Source organism: Pleurodeles waltl, chromosome 3_1 (assembly GCF_031143425.1).
Source record: "Pleurodeles waltl isolate 20211129_DDA chromosome 3_1, aPleWal1.hap1.20221129, whole genome shotgun sequence".
Lineage (NCBI taxonomy): Eukaryota > Metazoa > Chordata > Amphibia > Caudata > Salamandridae > Pleurodeles > Pleurodeles waltl.
Window position 1 is genome coordinate 291,277,710 of NC_090440.1, and position 13,380 is coordinate 291,291,089.

The 13,380-nt window shown below is 41.1% G+C and overlaps 1 protein-coding gene across 4 annotated transcripts in view; it reads left to right on the forward strand.

Moving 5' to 3' along the window:
• The window catches only part of CCPG1 (cell cycle progression 1), a 135,031-nt gene that overhangs the window by 58,496 nt on the left and 63,155 nt on the right, over nucleotides 1–13,380 (forward strand). For all 4 annotated transcript variants that reach the window (XM_069222433.1, XM_069222431.1, XM_069222434.1 and 1 more), the window contains 2 exons: nucleotides 6,967–7,034; nucleotides 7,673–7,880. In XM_069222433.1, the coding sequence (XP_069078534.1) occupies nucleotides 6,967–7,034; nucleotides 7,673–7,880 (276 nt within the window). The remainder of the gene's footprint in view (nucleotides 1–6,966; nucleotides 7,035–7,672; nucleotides 7,881–13,380) is intronic.

Sequence of the window (13,380 nt, forward strand, 5' to 3'; positions counted from 1 at the left end):
AAGTAAGATTTTATCACCTTACCTAACTATCCTAAATCCCGTGACATCTGTGTCCACTCTTCCCTTTTCCCTTAATTATTTTTTCTTAATCTTGTTGTTTTTTGTATGTCAGTTTTCACTCCCTACTTACACACTGTGCTATTTGTACCTTTCAGTGGAAAGTCCCAGTTGGTCTTTATGTCAACAAATCCTAAAAAAAAGCATAATACCACTTGCCTGAAATAAACAACACTCTTTCCGTCCATGTTTTAGCAAGTTTAGTAATACGTTGATTGCTAAAGGAACAGTGGTAAAGGCTTGACAGAAACAGACAGTAATGTCTTTACTGAAGAAGGTGAACCTACATCCTGAGGATTAAAATAAATATAAGCCAATCACTTTGCTCTAAGCATTTTCGTAAATCATTGAGAATAATCTTGGCCACTATCATTGATAGCTTAGGTTTTCTAGACTAGTCTCAGGCTGGCTTTTTGGCAAAGCACATCTGAGTCAGTTTTAGTGCCCATCTTTTATGAGCTAATAATTACAAGCAAGCTGCGCCTCCCTGTCGGGCTGCTGCTGTTGATCTCGCAGTGCCCTTTGATATGTCCTTCTGATTGATTGTCTAGATCAGTGTGGATTGTGCAGCATGGCTCTTCACATCCTTCCTCATTGGTGAAGGAACGCAGGCTGTTGCACTGCCTCTCTTCTGGTCTTCAGATACCCTGATCACTCACTTTTTTCCTGAAGGGCCTACTCTCTTTTCCAACCTTTATGTCTAGCGTCTGGGAGAGCTCATTCACAGTTTTAGCTTTGAGTCTCTCCAATGTCTCCATTATACTGCTAGTGAAGTTAAATCATAGCTTCTTAGGTTGCATTGATTTGCAACTCAGGCATGGATGGGGAGGGCGGGGCGGGGATTTGCTTCAGTTGAACATCAGCAGTAAACCTGTGATTTTGGTGGCTGGGGCAAGCTGTTTGTGTGGACTGAGAGATTTCAGCCTGCCTCCATTTTTGATCTTCGAGTACTCGCAACTAAAGTAAAAAAAAAAAAAGAGGTTTGGCATGACCATAACTTAAGCTTTGAGACCTAGATGCTAAAGGTTTGATTTCCCCTGCTTTCTACAGTTACCCACTCTAAAAACAGATTATGCCTTTGACCCTTGGAGAGTGAGATGACCTTGTAGCAGCTCTGTTATACTGATGTGCCTGGGTTTTTGCACCGCTTTATACCTTTGCCTCTCTAAATGCGTTTGACTTATCATCTGTTATTTTCGGAAATTCGACCAGGTATCTCAGTCAAAGTGGAATCTACACTGGCTCACCATAAGACAATGTGTCCAGTACTCTTTCCTTGTACAGTGTACGGTTTAGCACATTGGCCCAAAGTTTGTCTGATTTCATCACTTCATATGGTCTTATGGGTACTTAGATTTAGCATTCTGTGATTGCAGAAAGTTAAGCGCTTCAAGAAAGCCTGGTGTGGAGGGAGAGCTTTTAGAGGTCTTGTCTACAAGCTCTTGGTCTACAGTTGTGGAATGCTATTCCCTATTTGCTTAGACAGACTTGACTATTCCCTGCTTCAGAAGCACAATAACATCTCTTTCACCAACTTCTACTGAACTGTGTTATATTCTGTTTCTGTGTCGTCCTAGCTGTTTGATATTCTTGCGACATGATGCCTTTAGGCATGATGCCTAAAAGTTGCGCTTTATAAATAAATTAGTGTATAAATGTGGCTGGAAAGCCTGGCAGACGGTCTATCTGAGTTCCAAGTACACTTATTTCATCCCACATCTCAGGTCAAATTTCTGAATAAAAGTGCAGTTATCATACATAATGTAATGTCAAGATTATATGATTACATAATCATTTACCATATATCACAGTTTTTAGGTATCTTAAATAGAAGTCTTTATTAGTGGCCATGTAATTATCTATTTTGGGAAATACTCCTGTTGAAACAAACATTAGACTGGATAAGTATTCGCACTGCCCTCCTTCATGCTTCATGGTGAAAAATACTGTGTGCTTCTGAAGGAACAAAATAATTTCTGTATTATCTAATACTTAATTGATCACCAACCAATCGAAGTATAAAACTAGGAGAGATTAGTTTGTTTTCATTAGCTTATGTATGTTGTAAACAAAGTGTGTGACTCATCTGAAATTACACAGAGTAAAGAAAAAATATACGCTGTAACATACAGTTTGTATGGGTTTTCTCTGTATACTTTATCATGACACTTTGGTATCTAGATATTCACACATCATCCACTTGCCTGTGCCAGTTTTTGTTGGAAATGTTCAAGGTAATTTTGAGTGTTTTAAATTTATACATAGTTTCTAGTATTCATGACATTGCAGTTAAGGCTAAAGAAATTCCTGATTAGAGTTCTCATAAAGTTACATGTGCAAACAAAACTGGATATAAACTCACTCTCACATGTATTCACAAACACACCTTCTCTTACTGATGGCACAAATCCATTAACAAACTGTCGCACACACAGACATACAAATACAACCTCGCTGCTACCCCTCTGTCTCATCCTTCTCCATGAACCCCTTTCTTCTTGCACTGTAGATTGCCATATCTTGTGGCCTGCTGGACTTAACCATCCATTCAAGAGGGTCTATGTTTAACCTTATGAACACTGGTTGAAATCAGACTTGCCCACTTTTCCTTTGAACATTTATATGTTGATAAAATGAGTGTAATTAAATTGGTAACCGTGAACTGCCGTTAGTGTCCAAATGACACAGGGGGTGAACACCTGGAGAAGTGTGGCTCAATGGTTAGAGCGGCAGACCCTGAAGCAGAGATCTGGCTCAAGACCAGGGTTCAAGTCCCGCTTCGGCAGGTCTTGGGCTCAATTCCCCTTGACCAGATAATTCTCGCCTCGGTGCCTAATCTAATTCATGGGTCCCACTCTGCAACTCTGGGCAATAGCTTGCTTAATCTCCACAACGGCCCCAACAGCGATTGGATGCCTGGCTTCACCCTGGGGGTGCTCAGGAGTGGGTGCCTCACAGGGAAAAGCCAGGAGGGGTTCCATAGCGGTATGAGTACAGCGCCTTGAGACCCTAACGGGTGAGTAGTGCGCTATACAAGTGCTAATTTACATTTACAATTTACATTTAACACGTGCTTTACAAGTGCACGTTCTGTTATAGTTTATTATGTCCAATGGCGTTTCTTCAAGATTAGATATTCCTCCGCTCATCATAATCTGCTTCCATGTTTAAAGAGAGACCTTTCTTTAGTGGGCGTGGATGAAATGTGACAGATAATTTCTGTCAGTGGAATTTGAGTGGCCCTGCTTAAGTAAACTTGTAATATCCCAAAAAATGCTTGATTATAGAGCCTAGCAGACAACTAAAGTTGTCAGGCTGTCCCATGAGAGCCTGACAGCACAAACCATAATTTCCAGAGTTTGTTAAAGGGGGTAACCAACACCAGAATTCTTGCCAAGTAAGATAATTTGGAATATTCCATGTTGTAAAGTACCCATACGGGCTTTAGTAAAGTGTAATATTAATCTACACTTTAAAGGCTATTAACAAGTCAGGATTACTGTGTTTATCGTAACCTTTCTTACTAAAAAGATCATCTGACATAGCCTTTTCTAGTGAACCAATCAGACCTACAGTATTTAAAACTGTTTCGCCACTATAAGCAACACAGGCCTGCTGTATCGAGCATAAGGTTTCCAAAAAGATAACCAAGAAATTATAAATATGTACAAAATTGCATTTGGGAAAATAAAATGCAGCCCCTCTTATGTGGGCTTAAACAGTGCAAATATGCAATCTCCTGGGTCTGCCATTTGCCAACACCAAAACCCTTACCTAGCTAGGTAAATTGTGAGATTCCATGTAATTAAATATCTGTCTAGGTTTTAACACAGTTTAACAACCCATCCGTAAATGCCTATTGGCTTTAACTTAAAGTTTTCACATAGATGTGTCAGGTCTACTACTTTTTTCGTTACTTATCATATTGACCAGATCAGACCTAAGGCACCTGACATAGCTTTTCCCAGTGAACAGATAAGGCCTATTTTTCGCTGGCTTGTCACTATATAAGTAATCGGGCCTATTCAACTGTTAACGTATGCTTTCTCATAAGGCAACGATCAGGCATAAAAACTGCAAATATGTTCACAAATACAATTTCGAAATTGCAGTTGGCAAAACAATATAATCCCATCCCAAGGAGGTTTAATAAAGAGCTTCAACATGCAAATTGTCTGCCCCTCGGGTTATCCTAGGGTGTGGCCAACACCAAATCCCTTGCTTACTGCAGAAATCAGTGAGATTCCATCAAACACATTGCTGTCTTCACGTTCTAACACAGTCTAATAAAAACCCACCTTTAAAGGCCTATTGGGTTTGTGATTATCCTTTCCATGATACATATATTATGCCTACTGTATTTGTTTTAACATTTCAGAATAAACACATTAGCCATCTGACATTTGACATAACTTTCCTGAATAAATGAACTAAACAGGTCTATTCCCCTTTTCACTAGCAAAACAATTAAATTTCCTTTTTAAAGGGCCTAACAGGGATTTCCACGCCGCAAATTCTCTACCCCCCAGGATTTGTTGATTTGTTATAGTTGGTATCACTACACTACACATTGCCTGCGGCAATAATCTGTAACATGTTATGTGCCAAAATACCTGGCTTGAGGCTTTAACACAATCCTGCCCTCACTTGCCTATTGGCTTTTTTTATGTACCTTTCATAATAAATATGTCTGGCCTACTGTCTTTGTTGTATATTTTCATAATGAACAGACACGACCTAGGGCATCTGACTTAACTTTTCCTAATGAATCTGTCAAGCCTATCACCTATCATTGACGTGTTGCCATAACCAGCTCAGGCCTACTGTATTGTGAACAAGCTTTTCCTCTTGTCAAACATCAAAAACCTTGTCAGAAAATAGCAAATTTATAAAAATTAGAGTTGGCAAAACAATGCAATCTCTTTGAAGAGAGTTTAACAAAATGTGCAAATCTATCCCCAAGGTTTGTAAGTGTCCAACACCAAAACCCTTGCCTACTTCAATAATATGTGAGAACCCAGCTAACACAATACGTTTGGACAGGCTTTATCACGATGTAATGACGATCGAGCCTTAAATGCTTACTGGCTTTAACATATGTTTTCACAATGAAGGTGTCAGTCCTATTGTCTTTGTCTTAACTTTCCACAATGAATAGCTGAGGCCTGTGGCCTTGATCATTTGCTTATCGTTATAACTAACTGAGCTGTACTGTATTAAGCATAAGCTTTCTGAAAGACAAATTGCAGTACACACACACACACACACACACACACTTTTTCAGTGGGAGCATGACAATCAGCATGTTGGTGGAGCCAAAGCTTCCATTAGTGCTTATTAAACCTTTTTTCCCTGTTGATCACAGAAAGTTTGCCACAGCCATGCTGTCAAGCCATCCCTAAACATCTCTTTGGTAGGGTTGCCCAGAACGTTCCCACGTTAGTGCTCAGTCATCTCTTAATATTACGTAGAAACTGGACATAAAGGTATTGTGTTTGTGAAATTGCTTCGTCTTATCAGCCTAGTGGATTGATTTATGTTTGCACTCAATTCTGAAATACGAGAGACTTCTCCCACATAAAGGTATAGAACCTTCAGAGTCCTTAGAGGTCCTGCATACTGGTATATATTGGGGGGTTCCTTTCTTATTTGTGGCAGTGTCGATTCCTCTGCAACAGTTTACTTTCTAAATTTGGGAGAGAGACTCATGACCTTTATCACGTAAAATGGTGTGTCACGCCTTAGAAATTGATAATCCATGTAGGGTTTGCCATCTGTTCAGGGGATTCACCTCCTTGTTGTTGGGCTGCTTTATAGAAACATGCTACAGTTTAAGACACCTAACACTGCTTTCTGTACGTTCTTTGGGTCCTAGCTTCAGAGCCAAACTCACTTCAAACATGCTGTGTTGACCAATATTTTTGATTTAACCCTCATAAATGTTGACATCCAATATCCACCTTCCTTGTCTGTTCTGTGAAAAAGGAAGAAACACCAAGGGTACAGGAGTAAGGATTAGCGCTTTAATATTCTTTGTCCTCCTGGTATGTAATTTGGAGCCTTCTCCCATAAAAAGGTGTATTCCCTTCAGAGTCCTTAGAGGTCCTGCATACTAGTATATATTGGGGGGTTCCTTTCTTATTTGTGGCAGTGTCGATTCCTCTGCAACAGTTTACTTTCTAAATTTGAGAGAGAGACTCACGCCTTTATTACATAAAGTGGTGTGTCCCACCTTAGAAATTGATAATCCATGTAGGGGTTTCCATCTGTGCAGGGGATTCTCCTCCTTGCTGTTGGGCTGCTTTATAGAAACATGCTACAGTGTGGGAAACCCAACACTGCTTTCTGTACGTTCTTTGGTGCTAGCTCCAGAGCCAAACTTAATTCAACCATCCCGTGATGACAAATATCCTTGACTTAACCCTAATAAGTTTTGACAACCGGTACCCATCTTCCTTGTCTGTTCTGTGAAAAAGGAAGGAGTGCCAAGGACACAGGAGTAAGTAAAGATTAGTGCCTTAATATTCTTTGTTCTCCTAGTAAGTACGTTTCTCATTTTTAGTGTTATCTGGCCTACTTATGCTTACTTATGTGCTTAGGAGAAAAGAAATTTAAAAAGAAATGCCAAGCGCTGCATATGGAATACGGGCTATGCCCAGGGAGCAACCACCAGAGATTTTCCACTACTCTGGTAGATACTTCCAGTCCCGTGCACTAAATAGCAAACACATCCCACGGCCATTGAAAAATGGGAATTAGCTGATAGATGCATAATATTGAAGTCCCTTCAGTGAGTACCCTGTGTTAATTGGGCTGAGTTAGGACCATCTGTATTAAAATATTAAATACGAACAAATGAACAGCTATGTAATGTTTCACATCTTGCTTGTTGTTATTTTGGTTTAACAGCTCAGTGCAGCGAAAATGCCACACCAGCATCCTTAGAACCGACACCTCTGTCTCCGGATGAAGTCAAGGTAGAAGCTGAGTTGAAGTGGTTTGAACATTTTTTAATATAAAATCTTTGACCTTCCAAAGTTGTCTCTTCAGAGTCGTCCATTCCAGCTGCATTTGAAATCAGCACTCCATTATCCTTTTGAATAAAGCCCAATTTTACTTCCCATTTGATACAGAAAATGGTTTTACATCTGATGTACAATTTAAAATGATCTGTCTCAACACCACCAAACATTTTACTACAAGTTAAACTAAACTATTTTGATTGTTGTTAGCAGTTTACTCATCACTAGTTAAGTCACCACCATACTCACACTTTTAAATTTTCCTTTTTTTTTTGTATAAGTCCCTTTGTGTGGAATCAGCAGAACACAGCTTCACCTCTATGCAGACTGTTAAAACCTGTCATTTCTGTTCTGTGCTTTGCTAACAATTTAGCTTTTCTTCTGTGCTAAAGTAGGTCTACCTGTGATTTAAAGAAAAGGCTGTCCTTATTGTCTGTGTAGTAGTAGTAGGTCATTCCTAGGTGATAATGTTTGAAATGGTGTGCTCATATGAAGTGAAGGTACACTTCTGTTTCATTTCTTTTGCTGTGGAAATTTCTTGTTACTAAAATCAAACATAATTCACCACTTAACTTTTTTAATTATTTTATTAGCTTGAGGAGGAAAAATTGCCTGATGACAATATGTGTATTGGGACCACCAGCGATGACTCTGATATTGTTACCCTTGAGGCACCCAAGGTGGAAGAAGTTGGGCCACAAGAATTTGATGATGCTGTGAATGAGGAAGCGGAGGACAGTGAGGATTTGAACTTGGGCTCTTCTTCCAGCAGCCAGTATGCATTCAGCCAACCAGAAACTGGTAAGAGTACCTAATACACAAATAAGGTACAGGTGAGAGGCTTCAGGTGGGACAGTACTATAAATGGAAATCTTTGCTTTTTTTAACATTGATTTACAGGCATCATACTGATGCATTTGGGTACTGAAAAGCCAATTTAGTGTAATAGTTAAAATGTACATTGAGAGTGCTGTGGCATGCTAGCCAAATGCTCATTTTTAAACATTGCCGTACTGACAGCATACCATTTTCATTCTCTATTTCTTTTTATTGAAGTCAGCAGAAAGATATAGCGATGCCCGTGCATTTACATGTGTGACACCAGTGCTGAATTTGTAAAGAAAAAGGTGCCGGGTCCAAAGCCCTCCTCCTAAACACGCGGCTGCTGCAATTAAATGTGCGAACAAGGAATACAGAGGCAGAGTAATCCTGAAGCCATCTTGGGCCTCTTCAATCCATTTAAAGGCACTTCATGCCCCCTCAGCCCAGTCTTGCAGCTTTCTGCTTTCTCCCATTGTGACTCTTTTTTTCGTTTGTTCTCTTCCTCCGTTTTTTCCAAATGTGTCTTTTGCTCACAGTGAGTGCCTGAGGCAGAAAAATAAGCGTCTGCCCGCAAACAAGCAGCACAAACTAAGCACTGTGTGACACTATTCTGAATCCTTTGCAGTGAACTTCAATACATAAAGGGCAAAAGTAAACACATTTTGCATAGGATCTAATTGTGTAGAGCAATTTAATAAGCTTCTATCACTGTGAGACAAGGAAGAGCTTTAAAGTTGTGAAATGTGATCGACTGACTGCTGTGAGTTTTGCTCTGTGACTTCAGAAAACACAAGTTTTCCCTTAGTATTAGCTCCTATGGTATTGGAGCCAATTTTTATAATAAATTAGGCAGAATGCTATTTACATGATGGATATACTTATGTTTTGTTTTGGTTGTTACAAAGTTTTTACAGCATGGACTGGATGGAATAGCTGTTTTCATGACCTTTGGTTTTCTTCAAACGCAACTGTGTGTAACTTTGACCTTCACCCCAAACAAAAGCCAACTCACCCAATCCTTTGTCTGATATCAGTTGCTTATGGCAGGTACGTTCTCATTTCTTAGCCTAGCTGCATGTTCTTACTCCGAGCAAAGTTGTTTGTACTTGCCCAGACTGGAGGTGTTATCTCCTGAAAATGAAAAAAAGCACCAAGCTCCATTGCATTCTTGTAGAACATTTTGTTGTATTGAGGATCATCTACTCTGTGTTTTGGACTCGAGCATGCTTCCTCACCAGGGCATATCTGCCTCTACCAAGAGTAGGCTCATACAGAGTTCCCCCAAAGTGCACGGCAAGCTGGGAATGACCTCTGCAGGTTTTTTCAGTTTTACTTTTTTTACTTCTAAAAGTTTCCAGAAAGTCCAAATGCCACCTGCAAGTCCCCCATTTGTTACTTTAATTCACCTGCCCACCACACCCTCCTTTTGTTGGGTACTTGATGCAAATGAAATTGTCATTCAGTAGGGTAATTAGTCATGTTTTAATATAGCCAATAAAAATTGCTTTTAAAAATGAAAATGCCATCTTGTATTCTGAACCTTGAGTGAGTGAGAACGTGCTCACCCTTTCCTTTTATGCCTGAGTGTAGATTCTGCAGCTAGTTCTCTCCATAAAGCACATCAGTAATGCTTCTTTTTTGGCATAATGCGTTTTCATACAGATTTGAGGAACACAAAGCTTTTCTTATTGACACCAACCCAGAATGTTTTTTTAAAATCTCTTTTAATGTTGTATTCGATTTCCCTCCTGTTCTTTGGTTATAAAGAAGAGCTATTGGAGACGTATTGGCAGGTTCCAGAGAATGTAAGGGAATGGAGTGATCAACTGATGAAGCATGTGGCTGTCATCCATACTTTCCAAGGTGGTGTGACTGAATTTAATTAGCGTGCTTTGTTTGCTCTCTGCTTTTTCTTTGCAGTGTTTAAAGGGAGCCCTTTCAATGCATGGCTGCCATATTAATCTGTTCATGTTGTATTTAAAACCTAAACAGGGGTACCATTTTCGGTCTGGCTCGACGGTGCATTTATCACTTTACCTGATGTGATTTAAATAAAAATAAAAACTCTCAGTAGTACTCTACGGAAGGACTGTGGCTTTAACCAAATTTTGGTTCAGCTTTTGATTCGGCAAAAACTTTGTGCTTCCACAGAAAGTTTGCTTATCCTCCAAGTAGCTGTGATCAATGTTCCCTCTAATTTTTGTTCTTCCTTGTGCGGCAATAAAAGGTTGTGCACTTCACCCAGGGCAATGTGCGTAGAAGATATGCAACAACTCTGTATGTTGAAGCTCACACACTGAGCTTGCTTGCAATCAGTGGTGTTTGCCACTTTCAATAATTGTTTAAAAATAAAGGTAGAAAGTTGCATTTTGACTTACTTTCAGCTACATGTGCTAGGTACTCTCTAGGTAGTGGCTGTCCAATTTCTTACAGCACTATTATTTCCTTTCCTGTTAAAACAACATTTCCTAAACTATATTGGCCATTTGTATGCAGGTTTTTTCATCATGTATTCTGGGCTCATGAAACGCACACTCCAGGAAGACATGACTTACTATTCAGTTTTATGCACAGCCCAATTCACTTTTCTCTGCTTCCTTTAGTGGCTCGCAGTGATATATAAAATGTTTCCATCTTTTCATGGCTGCGCTGGGTACAAAAAAATACTCATGTGGCTTTAAGTTAATTCTAGAGGCTCTGTGTTGGAATAGCAGGAGTAAACAATGTGAAACTTTCACTAAACTCCAGTATCCTTGGGGCTGCCAGTCAACCCTGGGTTGCCTCAACACAGTGCTGTTTGGAGAAGTCTTAGTGCTTGAACAGATGATGCTGAAATGAGGATTAGCCTGCACTAGTAGAATTGGGCATAGGTTTGCTAACACAATACTGTACATCTAATATATAGGTTAATAGCATGTGTGGCTGTTGATATGTATGCTCTGCATACTCCTGCCTTCTAGTGTTGAAGGCGTTCAAGTTACAAGACTTGTTCTGACTCCTCCCTTGTTCCACCTCAGATTGTTTTCTTCTGCCATTGGGCTCCAGTGTTTGGGAACGCTGCTCTAAGGTAGATTTATTAATACGCTCAGGACCTTTCATTTCGGTTCCTCTTTGTGTTCAGTAGCCTCCCCTTTCAGTCCCTGTGATGAAAACAATACGTTTTGGTCATAAGCCAGGGGCGCCTCCACACACACTGACCTCGACCCAACGGTTTTTCGAGTCTTCTCCGAGGCTTCTTCTAGAAGCACGTAGAGCAGTGATTGGGAGCTGAGTTACTTTCGCTTCTGTCTGAAGTGTAAAATTCTTGTGAAGCTACCTCCGCGAGGTGAGCAACCTCTTCCTCTCCCCGGAACATGTGACTGCATCCATCCATCCTACAAGGCCTGTCTTGCCTTCCTTTGCAAGAACACTCTGAGATACTGGAGAGAAAGAAGGTGGGCATAATACAAGATGCAGAGGCACTCCTTGTTAGAGATGTCCAGCATTTTTGGGGCTGAAGGTATGTGGCGCACTGAGGAAGGAAACAGCCCTTTGGTGATTGCAGCAGGCCATAAGGGAGAAAATCCAGAGCCCATATTCTGAGGACTCTAACATCGATGAAGAGGTAGGGGTCCTCATGCCGCTGGCACAGCACAAGCCATGCATGGCCAAAGTTGAAATCAGTGTCAAATGCTGCATTTACCGTCCTTCAAGGTTAGTCTATAGCCCTTAAGCCCACATCGACTGAGTCAGAGCACCTCTTCTGAATCAAGTGCAAAAACAACATAAACCTGCGGGTCTGGTACCTCCATATGGGAACACCAGAGACTCAAGAGGATGTGTCGGCACCTGGCAAAGCCCCACCCAAGGTCACAAACCAGATTAAATTTCAATACCCGTTCAGAACTGAGGCCAAAGAAAAGCTGCACTATGCATCAAATTCACCTCCTCATCAGCCCAAAGAGCTAAGAGACCGCAGTCTCAGCCAAAGTTAACACTGAAAAGCCTTCTTCAACTGGCATTAAAACCAGTTTAAAAGCCCCAATCAATGCTAATGTCAGACACCACAGAAGGGTGATTCTTTAAGGAACTGTTAGATATTCTAAATGAGAAACAGAAAAAAGATTTAATTTATCTCGACACAGGTAAGTTGCTTGCCAAGCCCCTCCTCCAGGACTCATTCATATCCCCAGAAAGCCACAACTTGCTTTTGAGGGAGAACCAGGACTTGACTATGCTACACCATCTAGTCCCATAAGGGTTTGAGAATCAGTCACCAGTCCTACATCTTGTTCCCCATTGCCATCAACACCTCCACCTCCAGTGCTTCCTCTACCTCCATAGTCTCCTCCACCTAGCCACATAATAGTGGCTCTGACCCAGGCAGTCCCTGCTATCCACATGAAGGGTCGTTTTTATCTCACTTTAGGGAGATGAGACATGGGAAGATTATGCAGTAGATATGCAACACAACACAAATTTAGAGCAATATCCTTCAAATCCATCCCCAACAGCTGATATTGTTGCACATCATGCAGGATTACAAATGGCTACACACCACCACCACCACCTGAATTGCACATTGTAGAGGATGTGGACATCTTTCTGGTTGAAAATCTCTCACAGTACATTACCGTCCAATGCTAAAAGGGATGCAAAAGTCCTCCAGTGATAATTTCAGGGAGACATTGAGAGCCAGGGTGGTCACTCCACGTGAGGAGAAAAAATATAAGCCTGCTTCAGATGATCTGGCTTGCATACAAAGCCAAATTGTTCCAAACTCCCTGATGGTCCACACTGCCTGTAAAAAGGCCTCTACACAGGCCACAGGAGATACCTCCTGACAAGGAGCCCAAGTAAATTGATACTACTTGAAAGCGGATAGCACTTGGACACCCACTCACTGGTATAAAGTTAATTAAGTGAGCCTCCTCTCCAGGTATGACTGATACCACTGTAAGGATATGGAGTGGCTGGTGAAGCACCTACCAGGGCTCATCAAAAGTTCAGTGTGCCCTTGATGCAGCAGATAGAGCCTCTAGCGGTATCAATACAGGATTCCTCCTCCGCAGGCGTACCAAGATTAGAGTGTCAAGATTTAGGTATAAGATGTAATAGAATCTCTTAAATGTTCCATTTGATGGCACGCATCTGTTCCACCCTCCGGTCAATCTGTTGCTCAAAAAAATCAAAAAGGACACCGACATAGCCAACAATATGGGAGGTCTACAGTCCAAAGCCCCAAATATGCTTTTTGAAAACAGCAGATTAGAAAAGGTGCTAAACCAGGGGCCTCAGGATAGGGACCCCCATATCAAGAATATCAGCAGTCCTTTCAGTATCCCCAGCAGCCTAGGTTCTTCCTTAGAGTGGGCTATAGATGGATGGGTGTGGGGAAGGCAGAGGTGGCTCCGCAAGTGGTGCCTCCACTTCAAAACAGTGACAGTACCCTCCCACACCCCCCCACCGCCCGTCACATTACACCTGTGGCAGTAAGACT